The following is a 27,973-nucleotide window of genomic DNA, read 5'->3' on the forward strand; positions in this document are numbered from 1 at the left end:
TGATGAATTGTTGCCTTAGGCCAGTGCCATATGGGGCATTTTATTTGCCACTGTGATCCAGTGAAAAAGAGCAGTGGTTGAATCGGCCCTCTTTGCGATACGATTCCTGCAATTAGTTTATTGGTAATTGGTTTGGTGTAAACAAACACTCCCAGTTTAACTCCATATTTGTCTTAATACCACCTTTTTAAAATTTTCACCTAGTTGATGTTGTCTTCAGTAAATCTGAACACAAGCAGATGTTATTAGTCCCTTAGTCATCGTGAACACCAGCTGATGCAGTTCTTCAGTTCTGTAGACATTGGCTACTTGTTTAACTGATCTTCTAGTACAAAAGTTTCCAATCGATAGTACCCTTGAGAGAGCCCAAAGGACTTGATTGGACATGCCCATGCTTCAAGCGAATGCACTGAATGCCTATTTGCTGCTCTAGCTAGTACTAGTCCTTAAGGATAATTATTGAATGATTTAAGATGAACACTTATTTGTGGATATTATTGTAACTATAGGTGAATGACTATCAGTAGTTTCATATTTCTCTATCTTTGTTGTAAGGCAAAGGGGCCCTTTACCAGAGGACATACACAGTATCACCATCATGCTCATCCCTAAGTCAAACACAAAATAAAGAAAAAAACATTACCATTCTTTTAATTTCTGCTCAGAAATAAAGAAGCTTTTATTCACATAGATATACATCCATACAAACTGGGGGGAAAAAACTGCTCAGACCTACAACCCAAACTGAAAAAAAAGATAAAGGATAGGTGGTAAATAGTGGGTTGCAACAAATATATTAATTTAGAGTTATGATGGACCTTATCAATTAAGTATGGAATTCTGTATTTTGAAAGAGCACAGCACACCATGCTCTCTAATTTCTGTTCTTCAGCTGGAATTACTGACCTGATTTAGAACATATCTAGACAAGCATATGTGAATCTTTGCTAACCTAGTGATTCTAGGTAAATAAAATATCAACTACAGTCTAGATTTTATGATGCTGAAGTCATCAAATAAACTCACCTGAAGCATACAAAAAAGCATACAACCAAATAAAGAGCATCCACACCTGTTGCAAACTCTTACAAAGGATATCTGAAGCTTACTTAGAACCCATAGTTTACCTTTGCACAAAGCAAATCATCATACTTCAAAATAACTATTATTTGTACTTAAATTTAGGACCCTCATTAGGACCATTATGCAGCTTAAATTCAACACTTCCACGTGGTGTTGAAAGCATAATTTATGTCTCCAGACAGCAGAGCTTGTAGGTCTGGATTTCGCATAGAATTAATGTATCTACATCCACTCCAGTTCGATGCTGAACTAACTTCAGAATTTGAAGATGTGTGCATTTTATATATTCTGGAATTTAGGGAGGTGGAAAATCCTACAGTCATGTTACATATACTGTGTATACTGAATAACGTTTGGTGTCCCTTCTTATCCTAATGCACAGAGGATTGCAAACTGAGCCAGGTGATAACAGGTCCACACATGTACTGAGAGCAGGATGGTTGGTTATTACCACCTCCCAATAATGCAACTTTTTATACCAGACAGCTCACACCTACAAAGGTTAGCTGGGTCGGCATTGCACCTGTCCTTCATCAGTCTCCTCATCATCAGATCCTGTTCCACCATTCCCTGACCCCCCACCACTGAGTCCTGTGATCCTGTAACCCATGTTCATCAGCATCACCTCCAGTGGGTCAGCATTCATTCGCCGCTGGTTGGCCTGACAGGCTCCCTCCATATCCTGTACCACCCGTCGGTCTAGGCCCTCACTCTGTTGAAAGAAGATCAAAATATGAAGAGTGAAATATCAAAAGTATTCCATTTAAAAAAGGTATAGATGTATAAAATGTTAGCCACCTGAAGTGCTTTGCAAACATCTTACAAACAACTATTTTAGGCATATCATCATAAAACAACATTTGTTATTGCCAGTGTTACCATCATAGATCACTGTGCAGAACAGCTTACCTCAGGACGTGGACTCCACAGTCGGACAACTGGGTCAATACCACTTGTAGCCAGGAAGCAATACGTTGGATGTGGCTGAAGACAGTTAACAATAGAATCATCTCCTTGGAGAACCCGTACAAGAGCTTGTGTGTCTTTTTCCCAGATGAAGAAGGAACCATCATCCGACCCACTTACAATATATTGGCCATTGCTAAAAGATGATGAAATGACAGTAAATTAGAAGTCGAAATAACATTTGAAGGGAAGGAACAGTGAACAAACATTGATCTTTCATAACATGGGAATCACCTTCCCATGAAGCTGGCTTCTTTAATGTCCGTGGTGGTATTGCAGTGACCACAATATCGGTGTTTATAATCCAAACTTCTCTCTCTCAGCAGCAGCTCATCCTCTGACAGAGAATCCTTTCTTCCTCCAGAACGCAGACGGACTGAACCCCCTTTTTTATCTTCATCTGTGGAGGAGGAAAAAAGAAACTGATGAATGAAAAAATGTAGATTGTGGAAACAGAGCAAAAGAAAAAATAGGACATACGTCAGAGAATTGAAAACAGTGTTGGGCTGGCCCACCAGGATACCAGGAAAACTATTGGTGGGCCCAGGTATCAATGCCTATATCATGGTAATTCCTCTACTTCTGTATAAGAACAAAAAAAAGCAATGGAGACGACTTCCCCTCCACTCCTCACACTGCTTTCCACTGCTTTTTGCTGTACACATTAGATTAGGCATTCTGCAAAACTTGCTATGATGACAATTTACAAACAAAATAGTACCTGTCTCCATTCTGTGCATTGCAAAGGAACGAAGCATACAAATCGTTTTTAATGTATTTTATGAACAGATATTAGAGCTCACCACAAAAAAATCACCCGCTCTCTGTTTATTCCTGTCGGATTTTCAAAAGCATATTTATGTTTGAGTTCACCATTTAGGATAAATGCACTAAAAAAATGTCATGGCAATGAATAGAAAGTGGTGGTGAGCTCTAATTTTGATGCCCCTTAGTGTAAGTAAATTTTCAGATGAGCTACATTTTTATTTGCTGAACTCGCATTGGCTAACTTGCTCAGTGTGATTATGGAGAGCTGAGTGACGACACCCCCCAGCTTGAGAAAATACAGATTTACTTATCCATACTGCACCAAGCTATCCAAAAGGTCAGGGAACAAACTATAGCTCTGGAAAACAGTCTCAATCCCAGAAGATACCATGCCTCCCCTACATGCTGATGTCCAGAACCTCAACCAAAAATTGACAGGCAGAGACGCAACAATGTCTGTATTGTGGGACTTCCTGGACAGGCAGAGGGGCCAGGCCTGGTAACCTTAATTTTAAAACGGCTCTAAGACACCCTGGGCTCTGATAACTTCATTGTGGAAACAGCTCACCGGGTCCCTGCCGTAACAACATACAGGAACAAAATACAGCTCCCAATCTTTCGCCTAGAGATTATTCCATTATCCTCCACTTTGTCAATTTGGCAGATCATCTGGGCTACAAATAAACTAGGACAAACCTGTCTTGTTCCCAATCTACCCTAACCAACACCAAACCTTATCTCTCAACAGTACCCTAGTTTGGATAACCCAATTCAAGTATCTTAATGTCACTATACAAAATGTTATGACCAAATATATTAACTTAAATTTAGACTCAATCATCTCCAATCAACAAGTGTTCTACCCCACTGAACCAAACTTTCATCCCTATATGCTTAAGTATCATTAAAATGATTTACGCCCCTCTCCTTCACATTACCCTCATATATATGTCCTCAAAACCTGTTTTAAAACTCAAAGTCGACTCAATTTGTAAAAGGACACCCTGGATAGCCTATACAAAGCTTCCACAAACTTTCACCTCTACAGGCCCACAACTATAATTCCTCAAAGGGTGTTTCAACCTTGATCCATACAACCTCAATACGTAACTCCAAGCAATCATTCTACTCTCGAGGAAGGATCTCTGCAACTTTGCCTATCGGCACCCCAAGGATACAACCTCTTTGCCTGCAACTCTTGCTACCCAGCACAGTCTGGTTGTTGGCAAGCAAATTCTTATTCCTTCCAATCATGCAAGGGGTGGAGGTGAGGTTTTTTTTAAACTTTATTTGTATTGTTGTGCTTTTGAGGAAGGGACTTTTTACAGTTGTTAAACATCAAGCAAATTGAAATAAATATTTTATAAGTCTTAAGAGCCCTGGCGACGACGTGGATTTGTTGAAGCAAACTTTAAGGCTAATCCCACCACCCCCCTCCCCCAGCACCTTGTCTACATTTGGGGGAATTCTCATCTACAACAATTTAGACACCTACTTTTTGTTGAAAAATCTACTATTTCTACCCACCGGCAACAAAAATGCCATTTACCACCACTCATGGTTTTTAAGTACAGCTTAGCCATGCCTTCTATTCAAAAGTCTAAACCGACACCCCAAGACTTGTCTCTCTAGCTATTGATGAACTCTAGCCCCTGTGCCGAACTAAGCCCTGGACCTTTGCGTAGCCCTTCCAGCACATAGAGCATCCCTTGCTTGTTACAAGATTCAGCTCCCTCCATGGAATTCTCCTTAGCGATTCAGCTTAAGATGTCCATCTAGGAAAATGTATTGTGGTAATGTATAATCGGCTTTCCATGGTTATTGATATTACTTAGATGTCGACTTGGCTTCTTTCCTGTTTCAACCTTACCATTATGTTTTTCTTCCTTTTTTGTTTGTCTGTTTAAAATCAAAAAACAAAACAAAAAAAATATTTGGGTTTCATGTGTAATCTGGAAAAGAATGTTATACAGCTTTTCATTTCTGGATGACAAGTCCCCTTTAACTTTTTTGTAGTTCACCAGCTCAAGTTTTCCACGATGAGAAAAATAATGTAGCTTTACTTCAATGTGTTTTTTAACCCCAGGTTTGAAACTTGATTCTGAATAGAAGAATTGAAAGGTATGTAATATTAAAAATAATAATAAAAAAAAAAAAACGTGAAGAAAATCAATTAAAAAGCTGCTTGGAATAAGATGAATGTACCAAACATTCATTTAAAGGCAATCTTCCACCTTGTGTATGTTTAGGTTATGGCAGAGTTTGATTTATGCAACTTGTAGCTCATTGAGGTAAATTTGGTCTTATGTGTCAACACTGTGGAATGCTAGTTCTTATCAAGCTAAATTATGCTATCCTATTACACACAGTAGAGATAATGGAAAAACAGGCTGAAATTACTTACGTGTGTCATTTTTGGAAAATAAAGCCACTCTGATGTCTCTGTCTAGCGCATCACATGCACTGCTCCGTGCCTGGTCTGGGAACTTGACTTTGAACTCCTCAAGACACTCCAAAGCTTCAGACACATAGTGTAATTCAAAGAGGCAACGGGCCAATCTAAAATGTGCCTTCAGATGGGCTGGGTTAAGGGCTAAGGCCTGCAAGCAATCTCGCAAAGCATCATAGTGGTCCCCATCCCTGTGCAAGAAATGAGGGATTCACAGAAAAACAAGGTAAAGCGATGATTTAAAAACAGCCATCAATCAGTTTATCTGTTCATTTACTATTCATCCCTGCTTACCACTTGCGTTTCATGTAAGCAGCAGCACGATTTCCATACAACATGGCACTGTGTGGAGCTCTCTGGACAGCCTCACTGTACAGCTCAATAGCCTGACTCCACTGCTGCTGAGCAAATGCATCATTGGCTTTCTGCTTCACCTTCTCAAGGTGTGGAGGAAGGTCAGAGGCTGCTCTAGACAGATAACAGAAAATAACAGGAAAGTGAGAGTGTAGCCACATGGGGAAATACAGAAAATAAAGATTAATCAAAAAAGGTTAGAATGGAAAACAGGGCAATGATATTAAAGGGAACAAACGCTAGATAAAGTTGGATTCTTTTGTTTTTTTAATATTTATGCACAGAGCAGCTGTAACATTTGATTTCTTCTGCAGCTTACATTGACTTTCCCGGTTAAACCAGAATTGCTCTTGAAAGACATACAATTCAATGGCACATGGTGCCGCATGCTGGCCTGCATATCATTCAAGTACCTTGCACCCTAAAGCAGTTCTCTTTGTGAACACATTTGTGAAACTTGGAGGAGGAGACTTGTGATGGATAAACCTGTAAGGCAAGTTATGGCTGTACAGTATCCAACTTAATTTGGATCTTTAGCTCCACTTAAGGACAGATAAAGGGAAAACTACAATGATAAAAAGTATGACAATATGGACATGGACCAGTAATTGAATTGAGGATTTAAAGAGATAGGTGGCATTGGCAGAAAAGAGGCAAAGGTAAAAGCATAAGAGGCATAGGCAACAGAGTATAGGTAAATTATATATCTCAGATCTATCTCCCAGTTACTTTTCATCTCTAAATTATCTAGCAATAACATACTGGACCCCCTACAATCTGGTTTTAAGCAACAAACTACATTTAGGGTTAGTCCACAAGAGGTTATTCGGGGAGAATTTGTCGCCTGGCGACTAATCGCCTCGTCTTCTGAGCGACTATCTCCCCGAACTGCCTCATCGTGGTTTCCAATAGGCTACAATGAAAAGTCGCCTGCACTAAAATACACCTGGCGATGCGTTTTCAATAGCAATGAAAATTAATGAAAAATTAGGTCAATGAGGGTAAAAAAGACAAATGAGGCAGAGAAGCCATTGTGTCAATTTTATTGTTAAAACTAAAAAGTCATGAGTGTGGTTAAATTGAGGGAAAAAATTTAAAAGTGAATACATAAAAAAACAAAACACTGGGGATAAGAAATGTGTCAACGAAGAAACTGCAGAAAAAATATATGCCATGAGCAAGGAGCAGTTCTCGGTAAAATCTCAAAGGCATACAAGGAAACTAACATAAATAGCAGATAAACACAATACATACAAGAGATGAACAAAGGGTGCAGAGAATAAAGCGTTTCATATTTTGTTCTCACCCCAAATTCCAAGTATCAGCCACACGGAAGCCATTACTATAATGGTGAATTCCATTGGTTGTTGTTTTTCCATTCTGCACCTCTGCCATACAAAGTATATATAAGTATCTTATTCAAAGCATATTAATTACAGGACAAGGATTATTTTTTTAAAACATTACCTCCAGATGTGTGAAGCGATTTGGGCAGTAGGAAGGTACAAGGTCTCTGCTTAAATGTTAGATCAAAGAGATACACCTGTAAGACAAAATACCAAATACAGATGCTGTGGCATGAAGACACTCCTGTCGTAATGATGGATTCAAAACAATTCAATTCAAAACAAAATGGGACTTTGCAAAGTGAAAAACTGCTGGGCATTAATCCCAAGAACTCCAGGTGGACACACATACATTATTCAAACCAAACCTGTACTAAACACTGGAACAATTATTAGTAGCATGTGTACACTTTTTCTCTTGGATATAATTAAAATAAAAAAAAATATAAAAAGGAAAATAAATGTCGGTAACAGACCTGCTCTCCCCCCATGTTGACAAGCAGTTCAGTCCCATCAGGGCTAAAAGTTACATATGTGGCCACCAACACACGCAACCGGTTATTATAATCTGGAAGTTTGACAGGTAGATGGCCTAAAGTAAAGAGATAAAAGATTCAGAATTTGAATGTCCATGTGGACTAGGGAATTGTGAGCAGGGGTGACAAACATTTGAATAAAGAGGGTAAGCAGAGCCAAACGTATACAGGTATGGGACCCTCTATCCAGAATGCTCGGTGCCTGTTTTTTTCTGTAAATCTGGAATAATTTAAATATTACTTTTTTTTTTTTATATAAGTTTTTATTTTGGCATATTAACTTTAACAAACTGTTGTAAGTAAAGGAGAGAAAAGAAAGGTTTGGAGCGGAGAGAGAAGGGGGAAGAATTCAACTTTAAATATATCAACTTATTCTTGCACACATCGCATCACATGGGCAGAGAGTTGTTAATCAGGTTGCGCCAGGTTGGTATAGTTTGGGGGGGCGGACAGTTGCTTTCCAATTTAAAAGAATGGCTTTTTTTGCATAATACAAAAGTTTAAGGTAGCACAGTCTGGTGTGGTTATTGATGTACATGTCTTCCTCTACTCCAAGCAGGCAAATCAGAGGCGACAATAGTCTTGGAAATTGTAACACATCAGAAATGTAATACACAATGCCTCTCCAGAAACATTGGATTAGTGGGCAGTGCCAAAATACATTCATGTAAGAACCAATGTCCCCATCAGATGTCTGGGGGAATATTTTGGAGATCCTGAATGGGGTGAGATTTACCCTGCTTATATTATATAGTTTAGTCTGGTATCTGCTTTAGGGCTTCCTCCCACAACTCCTCTGTAAGATTTGGGATGTCCCTTTTACATTTCCCTAGGGCTTTGGCAAGAGGGTCTTGGGTGGTTTGCCCCAAAATATAATATATGAGTGAGACAGGGGTTTAACAAGGCCTTCCCTTCGCAGGTATTTCTCCAAGGTGGTATCCACTTACTATTGGTCTGATATGGAATTACGTACGGAAAGCATGTGAGAGCTGAAGATACCTAAAGAACATGCCTTGAGGTAATTGGTGGCTCTCTTTAAGGGCTTAAAACTGCTTTATGTCTCCATCCAGCACAATATTGCTTAGAAGCTTAATACCCTTCAAGGCCCATATAGCTATATCAGGAAGGGAGGAGAGATGTGGGAATGGTCTATTCCCCCATAAAGGTTCCCATTTCAACCACATAGACCTCTGCACTTGCTTAAGTTCCTTTTGAAACACATTGATCACTGTTAGCATTGGAGTGGTAGTGATCTGTGTTGTTGACGGTCCCCTGTAGAGGAGGTTGGCCAGGGTTCCAAGGATCCCTTAATACTGGTTTCCAGTATATTGGAGGTGTTGTCCAGATGGAGGGTTAGCCACCAGTGGGCATAAGTCAACTGGCTGGCAAGAAAATAAATGTTCAGACTGGAAGGGCCAAGCCCCCTTGAGTAACTGAGGCTTGTAGAATTTTTAAGTTTAGGCTTGGGTGGTTCCCTGGCCTGAGAAATCTTCTGATTAATATATCTATATGTTTCAAACACTGGGATCTAGGGGTTACTAGTGAGTTGTGTAGGGCGTCCAGAAACTTGGGGAGGAACACCATTTTGAATAGGTTTATTCTACCCGTTAGGGTAAGGGGGAATTGCTCCCATATATCAATCTTTGAGGATAGAGCCCTGGTTATAGGGGTAATGTTGTTCTCCTCATAACCTCTGTATTTTCTTGTAATAATGACTCCTTAGGTATTTAAAAGACTACACCACCATAAGACGGCCTATGTTTAGTGCATGGTCATTGGTTAAATATTACTTAACCGAATTAGATTGTTTTGCCTCTAATAAGGATTAATTATATCTTAGTTAGTTTACAGATGTAGATCCCATACCTGTATAGAAAAAACAGAAATATACCACCAGTGTCTGATGAATGAAAAAAGTGCAGAATGAGAGAATGTTTGCAGAAGGAAAGAGGACACATAATAAGGTATATGAAGGATAATTTAAGAGTAGTATAATAGAAAGTTAAGACATACAGGAAATAGTGGGATGAAATTTAAAAAACATAATTTAAACTGATCATTCCCACCTGCAACATAATATTGTGCAGCTCCTTCTGGGATTGGTTTCTGTTGGGAGCAAAATGTATGAATGCCAGACTGAGTCTGCTGCAGGTTCTTTCTGTTAAAGGAACATGTAAAATTAAACCCTTACTAAAACAGAAATTTTGACTACAGTTATGTCTTTCACCCATCAAATTAAAGTACATTTTCTTTCATGCCCCACTCACCTGTGGCTGTGAATCATACGTATATCATAGAGCCTGACAAATGGCCCACTGGCCCCTACTGCCAAACAGTTGTTATCCTGTGGACTGATGCTTACACACTTAGCTTCTACAAGCTGGCCACAATACTCTGTTAGATCAATCAGCACTTCAGAGTGGGTACCACTCTCTCTCAAATCATACTGCCTAATGTGCGATGAGAAAAGGTTAAAACAACCAAAATGTGACAAGTTACTATGCACCTTACGCTTATATAAAAAAATATAAAAGCATATACATATATAAAGTGTTCTTTTTATGTACAGTTATGCACAAAGTGCATAGTGAAATCTGTTCAGTGTGAATATAAAATGAAAACAACAGTAAAATAGGCATCATATATAAAATTAAAAGTATGCTAAAGTAAAAGGTTCAGCATGCTCACACAGACACACAAAATAATAAAGAAAGGAGTTCATTTATTAAAGGAGCACTGCATCCAAATCTGTAACATTCTGCATTACCAAATTCTATGTTCAGTGTTGAATCCGGCTTAATAAGTTGTGTGATTTTATCCTATTGCTCAGAGTAACTACTGAGTTCCCTGTGCTCACAGCATTCCATTTGTTAAAGGGAATGTGAACACCAAAAATATACTTTTGGGGTTGAAATCCCCTTTAGCAACCACCATAGTAGGTTACATCCTCATTTACCTGCAAAGTTTATCTTTGTTTGTAAGAGGACTTTGGTCACTTACCTTATAAGGCCATCTTCTCCTGCACTCCAGAATGTGTTAGGCCATAGAGGTGCTGTGGCAATGCGTTTCACACGATTGGTATGTTCCGAGAAAACATGAAGTGTTTCACGGGATGTGATATCATGGACATGAATTTTCGCATCTGCTGCTCCAGTAATAAGGATGCGGTCACCAGAATGAGGAAGAAACTGATGTTGGAAACAAATATACGGATGAAATAATTTAATATAATTTAATATAAACACAAATTTAAGATGAGAAGAGTAAACTAAAAGGGGATTATAGTTAAGAATGTATCATGTGTAATGACAATGTAATATCACCTCCCCCTTTTCTTTTTTTAAATGTGACTGTGGTTTATTTTCTGCAAACAGGAGAATTTATACATTTGCCCCTCATGCCCTTGACTGCTACTCACCTTAACAGAGAATATATTGGCAGTATGTCCTGTGTGCATGGACAGAAGCTTCTTGTGATGGAAAGGATCCCAAAGCATTATATGCTGGTCATCAGAGCCAGAGGCCAGAAAACTGTGACATAGTCAATGCAAAGGAAAGGTAAATTTAGCATAAGGAAGGTAGTCCGTGATATAAAAATATTGGATGCCATGCCTTTGCAATACAAATTAAAACAGAACATTTTGCCAACATACAAAATAAAATATCTCTATTGAGGCAGTTTTGTTCAACCCACTTGCAGACTTGCTGCCATGGGAACAGGCATATGTCAAGGGTAAATAAGAGTCCTCGTTCACGGAAGCACCTGGGCCCCAGAGTGCTCGTTCTGGAAGCACCTGGGCACATAATAAACCACAACATGCAAAGTGCAAACAAATGGACAATGCAGCCTACCATATATGTCTTCAAGGACAACCTAAAAGATCCTGGCTGTGCAACTGGAGGCCAGTGCGCTGTATCGAGAGCTCCATCGAGAAAGGATAATTGTTGCACCAGTCTGCCCATGGGCATTAAACATTCAGGATGGACATTGCATACTCCCTATAGAGGGTTCATGGCAGCAATCTATTAAATGGATAGTATACACCAATAATGAGCAAAGTAAATAGGAATCGCTGAAAATGCATTCTGCCAATTCTTTTAAAAATAAATATTTTACCTTTACCGTTTTACCTTCATAAAGCAACAATGAAAAATTTGGCTTTCACTGAACTTCCTATGCATATCCCTTTATAAACAGGGCAATTATCTACCAGAGCTCTATATCTACCTTTAAATAACCAAATCCTTAAGCTCCTTTATGGCCTTGGTAAATCACACTGACACTAACAGCTTCCACCTCTGCTTAGCTAGTCAGGAACTGAGGGGGTTCAGCCAGAAAACAAAAAAGAAGGCATTGTTAGGCCAACCTCTGCTCTGTGTGCCTGCATGTAAATGGAAACTGTACTTTTTAGTGCAAATAAATGGAGCTGGGGAAGGGAGCGGATCCACTTTTCTCAACCTGCAAACCCCCCCCCCCCCAAAAAAAACGCTGGCTGAGAGCAGTGGAGCCAACGCTGTGTGTTTCCTGGCCCTAAGCTAAGCCTTGCAGCAGCTCATTGTTAGTGATATGTTTATCATCTTTTCACCTGCTGTTTGGGACAAGGAAGTTGCAGGATATGCTGAAGTTAAACTGGTTTAATTTTCTTCTATTGTGCCAGAAATAACAAAAATCATAGATATTTCTTAATTAAAACAATAGGCAAAACTCTTGTTCAGCACAAGGCCCATTTATTGATATCATGTTGAAAAGAGGGTGTATACTGTCCCTTTATTAATCCAAAGTTGGATAATCATTAGGTTGGGTAGTAAAGGGACACACATAGGGGCAGATTTACAAAATTCGAGTGAAGAATTCGAATGTAAAAAAATTCGAATTTCGAAGTATTTTTTGGGTACTTCGACCATCGAATTGGTTAAATTTGATCGAATTCGAACGATTCGAACGATTCAAAGTAAAAATCGTTCGACTGTTCGATGATCGAAGTACTGTCTCTTTAAAAAATACTTCGACCACCTACTTCGGTAGATAAAACCTACCGAAGTCAATGTTAGCCTATGGGGAAGGTCCCCATAGGCTTGCCTGTGATTTTTTGATCGAAGGATTTTCCTTCGATCGTTGGATTAAAATCCTTCGAATCGTTCGATTCGCAGGATTTAATCGTTCGATCGAACGAAAAATCCTTCGACCGATCGATCGCAGGATTTGCGCAAAATCGTTCAACTTCGATATTCGAAGTCGAACGATTTTAGTTCCCAGTCGAATATCGAGGGTTAATTAACCCTCGATATTCGACTATTGATGAATCGGCCCCATACTGTTACAAAACAACAAAAGGCAGAGATCTTGAGAATACTCACTTTCCCTTCTCATTCCATTCCAAGCAATTCACACATCCAGTGTGGCCCTAAGAAAAAGAAATAAATCAATTATTCCCTTAAATTTCAAACAGTAAACAAACATTTTCAAGTTTTTGCATGTTAATAATCAGTAATCTTTTTGTTTAACCTATACTTTATTTTTTTAATATCAGGTTTTATTCTCTTTATTGTCTTTACCTGTGTGGGGTTGTTTTATATGTTTGTTTCTTACTGAGGTTAACCTTGGTGAGAAACACATGCTGTTTTCTGCCATACAGGACTCTGAGCAACTGATTGTTATGAAGTACTGTATATTTGGGAAGGTAATCGTCAGATGTCTTGGAAAAGCAGTCAGAACTTCGATTGTCTCTCCTTTGGAGAATTGGTGCAGGTTCCTCAGTGGCCACTTACCACTGATATCACAAAAGCAATTGTTTGTAGAACAGCACCAGACTGAAAGTCTTCTTATTTAAAAAGCCTTTATTTCAGCTAAGGGCATCACGATGGACAATTACACTACAAATTTTGGAATGATAAAGAATATTGATTTTTATTTGGAGGTTTTTCCCCGAATCGCACGATTCTTTCGGGCTTTATCACGGAAAAGGCCAAAATAGTTGGATTTTCAGGCTAATTCCAGAGCAGACCACAGGAGATTCAAAATAGGATAGGGACCTCTCCTATTGGCTTATATACAACCTCGGCAGGTCTAAGATGGTGGTTTTTGGCATTCAGAATTATAAATTACCGATATAATGTCTTAATATTTGACAATACACACTACCTCCAGATACAGGGCATAGCAGTGAAAGCCAAATGTGGGCCCAACTACATAACCTGTACTTAAGAGTTTTGGGAATGCTTTTTTTTTATTTATTTTTTTGGAAGGATATCGATATTTACCTGGGCCACATTCTCAAGTGACACAGGCACACAAACTATATCTTCTTCTTCAGAGTCTGAAGCTGAGTCAATAGATTTCACAAACATATTGGGGAACAAATATTTTCATTTGATATTCAAACTGAACTATGACAAGGGTCAGAATTTGTGGATATATGCATAGACGTTGATTAAGGATGTATAAAGAACGAATTATTTTGTAAGTTGACTTCCAGCACCAGTTTGTTGCATGTATAAAGGATGTATAAAGAACAAATTATTTTGTAAGTTGACTTCCAGCACCAGTTTGCTGCATGTGAGTTGTAATCATCCTAAAAGCTGTCTCGAAAATATTTCTAAGGGCCAATATATGAGGCTTCATAGGATTTGTCCTTTAGATTTAAGGCTCAAGGCTCAACTGTGAGTAGTTTTATGATCAGGTAACCATAACACAACCGAGGTTTTTGAAACCATGACTAAACTCACAAACTCTAAAACCACAAATGACATCGGATTTTTTTTAAAAGATCCAAACGTAAAAAGTATGGGGGGGAAAAAGCGATTAACGATGTAAAAAATGTGAGGTTTTTCAGATAAGTCCTAGGGGGGAAAAATCTGAAAACTTCTGAATAGATTAAAAGCAGTCCAATAAGATCAAGCAGCTCCCCTCACTTCTATAGGACTGTGACAACTTTTACTTGCAACAGAACAACCCATATGGTCTATTTGTTTACTGGTCATTGTTGTAGACGTTATGTAGGAAAGACCAAGAGGGTATACAAACACTTACTAGATATTCAGAATCAAAACTTGCTATCTAGTATAGCAAAACACATATATTGTGTACATCAGCAAGGAATTTCCTTTTATGGAATGGACAGAGACCATAGTAATCAGATAAGAGGAGCTCTTACTAAAATATTAACACAGAAACTACAGTTACAGTGCTTTTTATAATAATTTATATTGTAATTTATTATTATACTGTTATCTGTAGTAATCCCTTAATTATAGACATATTAGGCAGTGTTTAGAAGGGGAATGGGCAGGAACAATGGGAATTGTTGGAAATATATATGTATCAATAGGTGCAATAGGAGATTTGATTTTGAAGTGGAAATGTTTAAATGAATGATTCAGTGAAAATTAATCCGTGATGAAACGGATGATTTGTTGAGGACATTTCATTCTCATAGAAACAAATAATGAACAGCCCTCTCACCACAACATATTATTTATACTGGTTGCAGTGAATGTAAATATAATGTAGACTCCTATGCACAGACCTTGATGACATCAAGGGGCAGATTAATTAAGGGTCGAATAGTAAATTTGAAATACAATTTCGAATTATTCACACATTCAAATTTTAAACCCCCAATTCGAATGTGAGATTTATCACATTTCGACCATGGAAACAGTTCTAATTCAAATATATAGTCGATTACACAATGCAATATTGTGAAATATACAGAACTATATACAGTAATGGTAATTCGTTTGTCCTGGCACTATCAAAGTGGAGTCTATTTTTATATGCGCACAGTCTCACTTTGGACATAAATCCGTTCAATCCGTGAATCAAAAATAATTTCCTGTAAATATCAGCAATAAATATGAGGTGATAGATTAGGCGCTGCAGAGATGGATTCCTTACAATAGTTTTGGTAAAGATGACCTTGAGGCATAGAGCTCACAATATATATGAAAAGTGTGAGCCATGGCCCTTAGTGTCCCAAGTAGGCTTACCCGCACAAATCTTAAGTCCAGCGCACGCAACAAATTGTGCTGTGTACAAAGAATTTTGTGTGAAAATACAACTTATTGGTTTTTTTTTTTTTTGTTTTTTTTTAAATGTGCGCACAAAGAAATTTTTTCGGGCACATAGCTGAGAAGGAATTAAAGGGAACATTGCAAGTAGGTAAACAGACTACTAAAAACATGTCCTAACCAATCAAACCAACCAAGGTAACAAGATTGGAGATGATCCTCTAATTCGCCACCTAAAACCTACAGAGATCATTTACAAGTCAATGGCAGAAGTCCGTTGAACTATTTGAATATGTCCTGACATTTGAAGGTTTATTTTGTAGGAAAACTCGATTCCTAGGATTCCAATTTTTGGGTCTGGACTATTCGATTGAATATTAGACATTCAGTTTTTTTCTTAAATAACCTCCCATTCAAGTTATGAGTATATTCAAATTTATTACAGTAAAAAAAAAAAATTCACATGAATTCGAAATTCGACCTTTGATAAATTGACCCACAAAAGTCAAAATGGTGTGATGATAATGATCCACCAAATGATCACCAAAGACTTTAACGTCATATATATATATATATAGTGATGAGCAAAATATTTCTCTGCAAAAATTATGCCCAAAGCTTTCAATGGGTAAAAAAACATTTGTCCCCCATAGACTTAAAATTTTCGGTGAATCGAAACGGGTCAGATTCACCCATTGCTAGCGCATTAGGGGGAATAGACAAATTAAAAAGAAAGTCAAAGGCAGTAAGGGGCATACTTCCCTTTTTACCTACTTGCAATGTTCCCTTTAATTCCTTCTCAGCTATGTGCCCGAAACAATTTCTTTGTGCGCACATTTAAAAAAAACCCAAAAAAAAAAAAAACCAATAAGTTGTATTTTCACACAAAATTCTTTGTACACAGCACAATTTGTTGCGTGCGCTGGACTTAAGATTTGTGCGGGTAAGCCTACTTGGGACACTAAGGGCCATGGCTCACACTTTTCATATATATTGTGAGCTCTATGCCTCAAGGTCATCTTTACCAAAACTATTGTAAGGAATCCATCTCTGCAGCGCCTAATCTATCACCTCATATTTATTACTGATATTTACAGGAAATTATTTTTGATTCACGGATTGAACGGATTTATGTCCAAAGTGAGACTGTGCGCATATAAAAATAGACTCCACTTTGATAGTGCCAGGACAAACGAATTACCATTACTGTATATAGTTCTGTATATTTCACAATATTGCATTGTGTAATCGACTATATTAGAGGATCATCTCCAATCTTGTTACCTTGGTTGGTTTGATTGGTTAGGACATGTTTTTAGTAGTCTGTGATGCATATCTGGTCAATAAATATAATGTGTTTTAGGGTCAGGCCACAAGAGCAGATTCGGGGAGATTAGCCGCCCCAGCAAATCACTTATAAGAGATTGGTTTTCACAGATGGTTAAGAAACGGTGACCGTCTCAAATGTGAGCAAAGACAGCAAATGTTTGGGACTATCCTTTCCCCTTAGGCAGGTAGCTACCCAAACCCCCAAATCCATACAAGAAGATTAAAGGGGTAGATCACCTTTACGTTAACTTTTAGTATGAAATAGATAATGATATGCTGAGACAATCTGCAATTAGGTTTTTTGTATTGTTTTTGAATGATTTAACTTTGTCTTCAGCAACACTCCATTTTGGAATTTCAGAAGCTATCTAGTTGTAGGGTCATATATACCCAGGCAAGCAGGCAGCAGCTTGAATGAGAGACTGGAAGATGAATATCAGATTGTCTTACAAAAGTATGTAATGCAAAGCAACAATAAAATTGTAGTTACACAGAGCAATAATGTTTCGGCATCTGGGGTCAGTGACCCCCATTTGAAGGCAGGAAAGAGGAAGCTTTTCCTTTGATTCTGAGGGTAGGAGTTGTTGGAGCATTGTATATGGATGACATTGTTTGAAATTAGCGGTTCTTTATAATGATGAAATGATGAAAATAATATATTTGCACGCAGACTCTTTTCTTTTACTTGTAGTTATTGGTAAAGGTGCTGCCTAAAATCGTTTCACAAATCTCTTGCTATTTAGAATGTCCTGGTAAAGGGCACAACCTCACATGCCATACACCTACTAATTCAAATTATGTGTATTAAAGCCATTCTGAGAAGAAAAAAAAAAGTAAAAAAAATGACCGTATCTTTATTATTACAAAGTGACCTATCTTAAAGCTATGTACCAGTAAATCCACTTACTTGTAGTTCTGCCTCCAGGCCCAAGCGTCGAATAAAGGGGTCAGTTACATGGTGTTGTCTCTGAAAACTCAATGCTCTTTTATCCTAGTCAAAGAAAAGACTTATCACTTAAAAATAAGTAAATGCAATATATCTTCCTAAGAAAGAAAGAAGTAAAGAAGGAAGTAAGAAAGGACCTTTCGATCTAGAATAGGAAGAGAGGAATAACTAAGCAGAAGAAAGAAAATTGGTAATGGCAGCAGTAAAAAGCAGTGAATCTTCCCTATGAAGAACAATGGAACAAGGGCCTCTAAAATATTGACCAGACGTCAACCCTACAAGCTTGACTAGTATGGGGCACCATTCTATGCATAATATATGTTCAATTGATGATAACCGGTGTGGTTTACAGTTTATACTCAATTATAGTTGTGCCTGTTTAAATAATGGTAAATATAAAATAATAGTGGTTTTTCTGTTCCTGTTAATGGCTCGTCAAAGAAGAAGTAACCAGCAAAGCATGATGGACAATCAATTCATGTATACAATGACGCAATGTCTACACAACAGTCCAAATTATCCTAGCAATCATGCATTTATTTGAATAAGAGACTGGAATATGAATAGGAGAGGACCAGAATAGAAAGAGGAGTTATAAAACATAGCAATAACAATAAATCTGTAGCCTTACAGAGATTTTGATGTTTACATGGGATCAGTGACCCCGAAACAAAAAAAAAATTTAAAAACACAAAATAAAAATGTAATTTTAAACCAACTTCAAATATACATTAATGAAAATGTTTTTTAAAAATATTATTTTAAATGTAATTACAATTAAAAGCAAATTCTGTCTGGCTTTTATTTCCTTCTTAGTTTGTCAGACTACAGATACAATTTTTTTTTTTTTAAACTTCTTTTTATTGATTTTAACAACAATGTATCCACACGAAGAGATACAAATCACAAGAAAAAAAAAAAAAAAAGAAAAAGGGAAAGGAAAGGTAGAAGAAAAGGAAAGTAAAGTAGAGGAGAGCGGAGGGGGGGTCGAACATACAGAGTAATCATACACTATAACACATTGCCAACATTCTAGACCTCAAAAAACATGTGGGCTGTTAGTTGCAGGGTTGAGCACCCAGATCATCCAAATGTCTATGAACTTGTCCATACAGCCTCTAGCAAAATAGGCAGCTTTGTAGCATGGCAGTGCCTTATTAACTAATTCTTTCCAGGTTGCAAGTGTTGGAGGATCAGGCCTGTTCCATTTCAAAATTATCCGTTTACGTGCATAGTACATTAACAATTGAAGCAATGTTCTGTCGGAACCCTTGTCAACAAATCCCTTAGTCAAACCCAAGAGCGCCAGTGCTGGGTCCAGAGGCAACTCGAGGACCATTATTTTAGATATAAAGGCAGTTAGTTGTGTCCAGTAGGTCACTAGTTTGGGGCAAGCCCATATCATATGTATCCAAGTCCCCGGGTGACCGCACCCTCGAGTACAATTGGCGTCTCTGGTGGGAGTGATATGGTGGAGGCGCTCAGGAGTTAAGTAGGAGCGATGTAGGAATTTCACCTGAATCAGCTTGTCTCTGCTGGCAATCAAGGGTTGAGTCAGTAACCGGAGAATTTCCGACCACTTATCGGGGTCTAAATCCACTATGTCTAAAAGCCATTTGTCATAAGTGCGGAGCTGCTGTCTATCTTGCCATGATTGAATGGTTTGGTAGATAGTGGAGAGAGGTTTGGGTACATCCTGCAGTTGTAGTTTGGTTTCCAATTCGGAAGCTTGGATAAGTGTCAGAGGACCAACGAGTTGCTTTTTTGCTGCATGGTGGAGTAGGCAGCTCCGGAAATATGCCGCTTGGGTAACTGGAAACGAGGTTTGTAGTTGGTCTCTACTGAGGAATTGGTCCTGAGGGAACAAATCCTTCACAAATCTCAGGCCGGCTGTGGCCCAAATATGATAGTCGGGGATGTCCAGCATAAGAGGGAAATTCATATTGCGCCATAGTGGAGCATGAGGGGAGTACACAGTCAGTGCCTTGGGGGTGAAAATAGATTGTGTTACTTTCCAGGCTGTGATAGTGGTGATCATGGACCTGGTGACCATTGGGTGTGCCTCCCTTCCCCTGTATACCAAGAGCCGCAGGGCCTCCCTCGACCCCAAAACGGCAGCTTCCAGTGTCACTGCCGAGTTCGAGCAGTCTGACTCAAACCACCATCTACTTGTCACCAGAATTGCCGCCAAGTAATAGTGGTATAGGTTGGGCAATGCCAGGCCACCTGCCTGGGTTGAGCGTTGTAGAGTGGAGAAGCTTATCCTCGGGTTTTTGTTGCCCCAAATGAAAGAGCGGAGTTGTGAGTCCACATGAGAAAAAAAACATTTAGGCAAGCAGATCGGCGTATTTCTGAAAACATACAAGAATTTAGGGAGAAATTTCATTTTGACCAGGTTGAGTCTGCCATACAGCGAGAGAGGAAGCGAAGCCCAAAGTGAAAATTTAGTTTTCATGTCAGTGAGGATAGGGTCAATATTTAGTTTCCTATACTGGGTGACATCTCGTGTAACCTGAATCCCAAGATATGTGAATTTGTCCACCCATTGGAGTGGGGAGTCGGGGTAGGTGATTTTTGGCCTCAACGTCTATCGCGAATAGGGTGGATTTTCCCCAGTTCACTTTCAAGCCCGAGAACTTACCGTTCTCATCAATAACACTAAGGAGATTGGTCAAGGAGCGGTTGGGGCTGTCTAGGAAGAGAAGTAGATCGTCTGCGTAAAGGGCAATTTTTTCCACTAGGTTACCCCTAATTAAACCGCCAATGTCCGGCTTATTTCTGATTATCTCGGCCAATGGTTCCATAGCTAGGCAAAACAGGAAGGGTGAAAGCGGGCAGCCTTGCCTGGTGCCCCTCTGTAGTGCAAAGGTGGGGGATAGCATATTATTCGCTCTAATTTGGGCCGTGGGAGAGTTATACAGTGCCTGAAGCCAGCAGAGGTACCGGGGACCAAAGCCGAAGCGCTTTAAGGTCTGCCAAAGGAAGGGCCATTCGACCGAGTCGAAGGCCTTCTCCGCGTCCAGAGCCGCTATCGCCCGAGTACCCACGTTATCATGTTGCATTTGGAGGTGAGTAAAGAGCCTCCTGATGTTCACATCAGTAGCTCTAGTGGGTATGAACCCAGTCTGATCAGAGTGTACTAGATCTTTCATAAAAGGCTTGAGCCTGTTCGCCAGGATCTTAGCTAGCAATTTGGCGTCAAAATTTATAAGGGATATCGGGCGATAAGCGGAGCACTGAAGTGCGTCTTTCCCTTTTTTGGGTATTAAGGATATGAAGGCCTGCGACATTGACAGAGGTGTGGCACCCCTGCTGGCTATTTCGTTCAATAGATCAGTTAGGTGGGGTCCCAGCAATTGTAAGTGGTGTTTGTAGAACTCGGCTGGGAGCCCGTCTGGGCCCGGGGCCTTGCCTGTGGGGGAAGCTTTCACCGCCTCTTCCACCTCCTCAATTGTTATGGGCGCTTCCAAGAGTATCTGGCTGTTGTCAGAGAGGTATGGCAGCTGAGCGGCTCCCAAATATGTGAGAATGTCCTCATCAGTTTGCACTGATTTGGCAGAATATAAATCTTGGTAAAACTGTTTGAAGGCATCTAAGACACGGCGGGGGTGCGTGACCAGGGTGTCAGTGGCATCTCTGATAAGGGGGATCGTGGCCGTGGGTCTGTCTTCCCTGGCTAGCATTGCTAGGAGTTTCCCCGCCTTGTCCCCAGACTCAAAAATCGTGTATTGCTGTCTGAGTATGTGTGCCTGTGCACGTTCTATGGAGGCTAATGAAAGGAGACGGGCTGCCTGGAGCCACTCATTCCTCATCTCTTCAGTGGGGTCCCCTAGGTAGGCCTGCTCTTTTTCGGCGGTCTCTGCCTCTAGTGAGTCAATCTTTTGAGCAAGAGATTGTTTGGCCTTGCTGATCCCCGAAATATAGGCTCCCCGTGTTGTGGCCTTGAAGGCATCCCATACAGTGAAAAGATCTGCTGTGTGAGGGTTTATTTGCCAGTAGTGAGAGACTGCGGGGTGTACTATGGCTTCCACTGTTGTGTGTCCCACCCAGTGAGGGGGAAGCCTCCATATCCTATCGGGCGGATCAGGGTGCAATCTAAGTGTTAGCGTAAGCGGGGCATGGTCCGATATGCCTCTCGGCAGGTATTCTATCTCTTGTATGAGCGGCAAAGACTCAGGGAGGGCAAAGACCAAATCAATGCGGGAGTGGGTTTTATGAGAGGCCGAGTAACATGAAAACTCTCTTTTTAGGGGGTGTTTCCACCTCCAAAGCTCCGTGAGGCTGTTAGTGCAGGCCCAGGTGCCTAAGGGAAGCTTGCTATAGTGAGTACCCGTCAGTGTATCGGTTGCCGGTTGCAGCACCGCATTGAAGTCCCCAAAGAGCAGAGTTGGAGCAGGGGTGAAACTCGCTAAGGAAGTAGTGATTAGTGTCAGTAGCTGGTCATCGGCTGCAGGGGGAAGATAGATGGAGGCTAACGTAAGGAGGAGCCCATTAATCTGTGCTTGCACTATGACATAGCGTCCGTTGGGGTCCTGTTTGACTTGCATGACCTGGAAGTTTAGTTTTTTGTGGACTAGGATAGCCACCCCCCTTGAGTAGGACGAGTATGTGGATTGAAAGGTTCTGCCTACCCATGCCCGTTTCAGTGCCAAAATTTTCTGTCCAGTTAAATGGGTCTCCTGCAAGAGGAGTACATCAGGTTTATACCTCTTGACAAAATCAAAAACAAGGGTACGTTTCAATTTGTCACCTAACCCCCTAACGTTCCAGCTAATGATCTTTAGGTCGGCCATGGGAGTGGTGAATATATGGTTGGAGCCGCTCAGTGCCATTCCCCTGCCTGGAGCTCGGTCCCCCCCTCAAGAGTGCATAGAAAGAAGAGAGTTGAAAAAGAAAGGAAAAAGAGTAGAAGAAGAAACATGTAGTGATAGACATTTCAAAGTACATAAAATATTACAGGTACACGTATCGAAACAGTCGAGATTATCCCGTGTCCTGTGAGTCCCAATTTTCTTGGCTGCTTCCAAGAATCCCCCCACCCTGACCCTTCTGGAACACGAAGAGTCCCGATACCCTAAACTGACTGCCTAAGCGGGAGGCACCCCGTAACTATCTGGAAAGTTAGTTCGAAACTTAATAACAGTGAACGGCTAGAGCCAAATAAGCAATTTTACCCTTCTGGAAAGAAGTGTCGTAGGCACTTGGATTGCCTTGTGAGGGCCGCCCAGGCCGATGCCTGCATCCAGGGACTTTGCCGTGCCCCACCATGATGACTGTCTTAGCGCTTGTCAAGCCACAGCCCCACTTCCTCAGGGTCTGTGAAAAATCGGACCTGCTGGCCATCAACGACCCGGAGCCTGCTAGGGTACAACATACTGTATTTGATGCCTTTGTCACGGAGCCGCTTCTTGACATCCTGGAACGTGCGGCGTTGCCGTTGGACTTCTGCAGAGAAGTCAGGATAAAATTGTAGGGTTGCGTTGAGGTATTTAACTTCCCCTTTCTTCCGCGCTGCCAGCAGGATGGCGTCTCTGTCGCGGTAATTCAGTAGGCGGAGGATGAAAGGCCTAGGCGGAGCCCCTGGAACTTGCCTCGTGGGGATCCTATGGGCCCGTTCCACCGTGTAGGCCGTAGACAGGGCAATCGGTGCCAGGAGGTCTTTAATCAGTTGTTCAATAAAGTCAGCCGGGCTTAGGCCCTCGGTGCCTTCTGGCAGGCCTATGATGCGCACGTTGTTGCGACGCGTTCTGTTTTCAGCGTCCTCTGCTCTCTGCGATAACAGCTTGACTTGGCGCTGCAGCTCCGTTATAGCCGGCTGTTGTTGGCGCAGGGTGTCCTCAGCCTCACTGATGCGATGTTCCGTCTCTGTCACCCGGCTGCGAATTTTCGCCAAGTCGGCCCGGAACAGAGCGATCTCCGTTTGGATCTCAACACGCAGATCATCCATCTTGGCCGATATCGCTGTCTGGGACTCTTTAATGGCCCCCAGCAGCATGCTGGATTCAGGCGAGATATCGGCCGGCCGGTCCGTGTCTGTGCCGGAGGGATCAGACATACCTGTGCGCGTGTCTGTGCTGGTGCAGGCCGTGGGTCTCGACAAGATGGCGTCGCCCTCGCCCCGGCGGTGTTGTTTAGGGGCAGTATGGAGGGACCTTGAGCGGCGGTTGCGGCTGCGGGCACTCATATGACTGTCCTGATAGTATCCCCCAGGGTCTGGAGGGTGAGATGCAGCTCTAGGATGTGGCAGGGTATGCAATCAGGATGGGTTCCACACAGAGCTCTAGCCGAACACGTCTTCCCGCTCGCCCTACATAGCCACGCCCCACAGATACAATTTATTAAACATAAACGCAAATCAAAACAACTCCCACAATGGCCTGCACACGTCGGTTATTGTTCTTCTTCGCAGGTCTGTTATTCACAGTAAGAGATGGCTCCACTTCTCTCCACCTGTGTTTAGTAGGCAGACAGAGAGAAGTGGACTGAGTGCAGCTACATGGAGCAGAGATCAGCCAAAAAGATGAGTAGCTGCACTCAGGCTGAAGCTATGCCTGTCAGTGATACACAGAGCTGTGGATGAAAGCAGATCCACTTCTCTGCGCCTGCCTACAAAACGCAGGAGAGAAGCTGAGCAAACAGTTAGGGGCAGATTTATCAAAGGTCAATTTCGAAGTGAAATATATTTCGAAATTCGACAATCGAATGTCTATACTTTGACTTCGAATATCGAAGTTTATTTTACCGAATTTGACTCTATTGCGGTCAAAGTAAAATCGTTTGATCGTACGATTAAATTGTTTGATTTAAACGATTTAAGCGTCGATCGAACGATTTTACTTTGACTACAAAAAAACTTAGAAAAATGCATTAGAAGGTCCCCATAGGCTAACATAGCACTTTGGCAGGTTTAATTTGGCGAACTACTGAAATCGAAGTTTTTTTTAAAGAGACAGTACTTCAATTTTTTTCTTCAAATCAAAGTCGAAATAAATTCAAAGTCATAGTATCCTATTCGATGGTCGAAGTATCCAAAATATTACTTCAAATTTAGAATTTCTTTACTTCTAAAATTCCCTCAAATTCACTTCGACCCTTGAGAAATCTGCACCTTAGTGTGACTTTAATCTAAAAACTGTGGGAATTGGCGTCTAGGCTGGAGGAGAACAAATTACATTAACAAATAAGTTGTTGAAAATGTTTAATGAATGTATATTGAAAATGTGCTTAGAATGACATTTTCTTTGAATATGCAAAAAAACGGCAATTGATAGAATATCTACAAAATCACTTCCAGAACAACATGGACAGTTTATACTTAAAAAATAAAAAAAGAACCTAGTTATAAACACAGGAGGCGGCATTTTGGACCATTTTATCTCCTACACATACCTTTATCTGTCTGTTAATGATGTCCTGAGCAATATTGATGCGGGCCATATCAAAACAGGGGTATAAAACGTCTCAACCTGCCACGCATTTAAACGTCACCATTCCCACGCTTTCCTCACCCAGTGCCCTGGTGCCTGTAGAATGGAATTATTACATAATACCTTTACTTAGGACTAGCTCTGGAAACTTAGCTTCTGACGACAGATAAGCACCTATCAATACAATTTTTACTTTTTACAATTTATACTTTTATCAGCTGCTTCCAGAATTTTTTTGGCATATTATCATTAAAATCCAGTACAACACAGTACAATACATATCCTACAGACAGCCCTTAACTTAAAGGGATATTGTCATGGGAAAACATGTTTTTTTCAAAATGCATCAGTTAATCGTACTACTGCAGCAGACTTCTGCACTGAAATCCAATTCTCAAAAGAGTAAACAGATTTTTTTATATTGAATTTTGAAATCTGACATGGGATTAGACATATTGTCAGTATCCTAGCTGCCTCAGGCATGTGACTTGTGCCTGCACTTTAGGATGGAATTACTTTCTGGCAGGCTGTTATTTCTCCTACTTAACGTAACTGAATCAGTCTCAGTGGGACTTGGCTTTTACTATCGAGTGCTGTTTTTAGATCAACCAGGGAGCAGTTATCTTGTGTTAAAGAGCTGCTATCTGGTTACCTTCCCATTGTTCTTTTGTTAGGGTAAAGTCACACTGGGCGTTTCGAGGAGAATTAGTCTCCTGGCGACCAATCTCCCTGAACACCTTCCCTCACTCTTGCGCTGGCTAAAATCGCCGTGCTAAGCACAAGTGGCGATTCGTATTCCTAAGTCGCCTGAAGTTTCCTCGTGAGGCAAAATGAATCGCTGCATGTGCTTAGCGCCGGCAATTTTGCATTTTAGCCATCGCAAGAGTGAGGGAAGGCATTCAGGGAGATTGGTCGACAGGAGACTAAATCTCCCTGAAACGCAGAGTGAGGGAAGGCTTTCAGGGAGATTGGTCACTGCAAAGACAAGGCGATTAGTCGCCAGGCGACTAAATCTCCCTGAAACACCCAGTGTGACCTTACCCTTAGGCTACTGGGGAGGAAAGGGAGGGGGTGATATCACTCCAACTTGCAGTACAGCAGTAAAGAGTGACTAAAGTTTATCAGAGCACAAATCACATGACTGGGGACAGCTGGGAAACTGACAATATGTCTAGCCCCATGTCAGATTTCAAAATTGAATATAAAAAAAAAAATCTGTTTGCTCTTTTGAGAAATGGATTTCAGTGCAGAATTCTGGTGGAGCAGCACTATTAACTGATTTTGAAAAAAAACATGTTTTCCCATGACAGTATCCCTTTAAAAGAGACAAAACTTCCCATTTGGAACAGGAATGTTAATGTAGAGCAATAGCAGCACTCTATGCGCTAGTGTTTTCCTCCCTCTGTTCGGGTGGAGAGAAAGAGAACAGTCAATGGGTGAGACGTATTTCTTGTAGCTCTACTTTGTCATATTGCACAGGAAGTACTTGACAACACCAAGTATAGAGTCTGACATCTGGAGATTGAGTATCCTATAAACATATACACACAATATATTCATTATAATATATATACTTAATATTTCTATGTTGGAGCAGCTGGTAACTAACACTCTGTGCATCCATGTTGCTACCAAAACATTTTTTGTTGCTGCGAGGGGAAGTTCAAACTTCATTTCCGAAGTCTGCATCTTACTGACAACAGGGCCATGTAAATAGCTGCTGCTTTTCGCAGACACCCCCAATTTTACTGAAACGACCCCAAGTCCCGGTTCGCTACTTACTCGTCTTGTCAACCTGAACATTGCAAGCTCCTTGCCTCCTGTCTTACAGAAATCCCCGACGCCACAAGTCTCATCACGCGAGACTGTGGGGAGTTCACGACTACACGTAAGCGCGATGACGCGACACGCTGACGCCTTGTAGGAGTGACGAGTATAGAAGTTGCTAGTACAAGGCAGTATCTCCGCAGACAGGCTGTCTTCTGTGTATTTGACTTTTGTTAGAGAACAAAAAAACAATAAATAGAGGTTTTGTGCAAACTAGTGCCGTATAATATAGTATAAGGGTAGGGACACACTGGGCGATTTGGGGAGATTTAGTCGCCTGGCGACTAATCGCAGCGACTTTTCTCTCCAAATGCCTCCCCTCGCTCTGCGCCTGGCTAAAATGAAAAATCGCCTGCGCTAATCACGCGGCGATTCGTTTTCCGAAGTCGCCCGAAGTTTCCTCGTGAGGCAACTTCGGGCGATTTCGGAAAACGAATCGCCGCGTGTGATTAGCGCAGGCGATTTTTCATTTTATCCAGGCGCAGAGTGAGGGGAGGCATTCGGGGAGAAAAGTCGCTGCGATTAGTCGCCAGGCGACTAAATCTCCCCAAATCGCCCAGTGTGTCCCTACCCTAAATATAAGTATAATAAGTATAGTATAAAAGCAATATGGTAGCTAGGGTCTACATTACCTTAGCAACCAAGCATTGGTTTGAATAAGAGACTGGAATATGAATAGGAAAGGCCCTAAACAGAAGATTCAGTAATAAAAAGTAACAATAAACAATAAATTTGTAGCCTTATAGAGCATTTGTTTTTGTTTTTTTAGAAAGGGTCAGCGACGCCCATTGGAAAGCTGCAAAGAGTCAGAAGAAAAAGGCAAATAATGGTAAAACTTTAAAAAATAAATCATGAAAACCAATTGGAATTAGCCATTTTATAACATACTAAAAGTTAACTTAAAGGTGAACCACCCCTTTAAGTGTTTTAGTA

General features: G+C 40.7%; 1 protein-coding gene across 2 annotated transcripts; it reads right to left on the reverse strand.

The window, feature by feature from the left end:
• Window positions 1–645: 645 nt before the first annotated feature.
• wdtc1.S (WD and tetratricopeptide repeats 1 S homeolog) lies at window positions 646–27,052 on the reverse strand. Of its 2 annotated transcripts, NM_001089990.1 has the most exons (16): window positions 26,996–27,052; window positions 25,176–25,309; window positions 17,748–17,831; window positions 12,860–12,906; window positions 10,921–11,032; window positions 10,503–10,690; window positions 9,770–9,952; window positions 9,569–9,660; window positions 7,443–7,558; window positions 7,088–7,163; window positions 6,927–7,008; window positions 5,561–5,734; window positions 5,222–5,457; window positions 2,284–2,449; window positions 1,993–2,185; window positions 646–1,795 (listed from the first exon to the last, which is right to left on the reverse strand). In NM_001089990.1, exons 2-16 carry the CDS (start codon window positions 25,221–25,223, stop codon window positions 1,586–1,588), a joined length of 2,007 nt encoding a protein of 668 aa, NP_001083459.1. In that variant the 5' UTR covers window positions 25,224–25,309; window positions 26,996–27,052; the 3' UTR covers window positions 646–1,585. The 2 variants fall into 2 exon arrangements, with proteins under 2 accessions (NP_001083459.1, XP_018103646.1); XM_018248157.2 differs by lacking the exons at window positions 25,176–25,309; window positions 26,996–27,052 and adding an exon at window positions 11,354–11,524 and having other exon boundaries at window positions 649–1,795; window positions 17,748–17,833.
• Between the last annotated feature and the right edge of the window lie 921 nt (window positions 27,053–27,973).

This window comes from Xenopus laevis, chromosome 2S, assembly GCF_017654675.1.
Source record: "Xenopus laevis strain J_2021 chromosome 2S, Xenopus_laevis_v10.1, whole genome shotgun sequence".
Classification (NCBI taxonomy): Eukaryota; Metazoa; Chordata; class Amphibia; order Anura; family Pipidae; genus Xenopus; species Xenopus laevis.

What these genes read in the sequence shown, in the direction of transcription:
- wdtc1.S (NM_001089990.1), bottom strand. Translation starts at nt 25,223, where the DNA reads ATGGCCCGCATCAATATTGCTCAGGACATCATTAACAGACAGATAAAG. An exon ending in GAATGGAATGAGAAGGGAAA is followed by an intron (nt 11,033 to 12,859) that starts GTGAGTATTCTC and finishes ACTATGTCACAG; the next exon opens with TTTTCTGGCCTCTGGCTCTG. An exon ending in GCTGATACTTGGAATTTGGG is followed by an intron (nt 5,735 to 6,926) that starts GTGAGAACAAAA and finishes TTATCTGTCTAG; the next exon opens with AGCAGCCTCTGACCTTCCTC.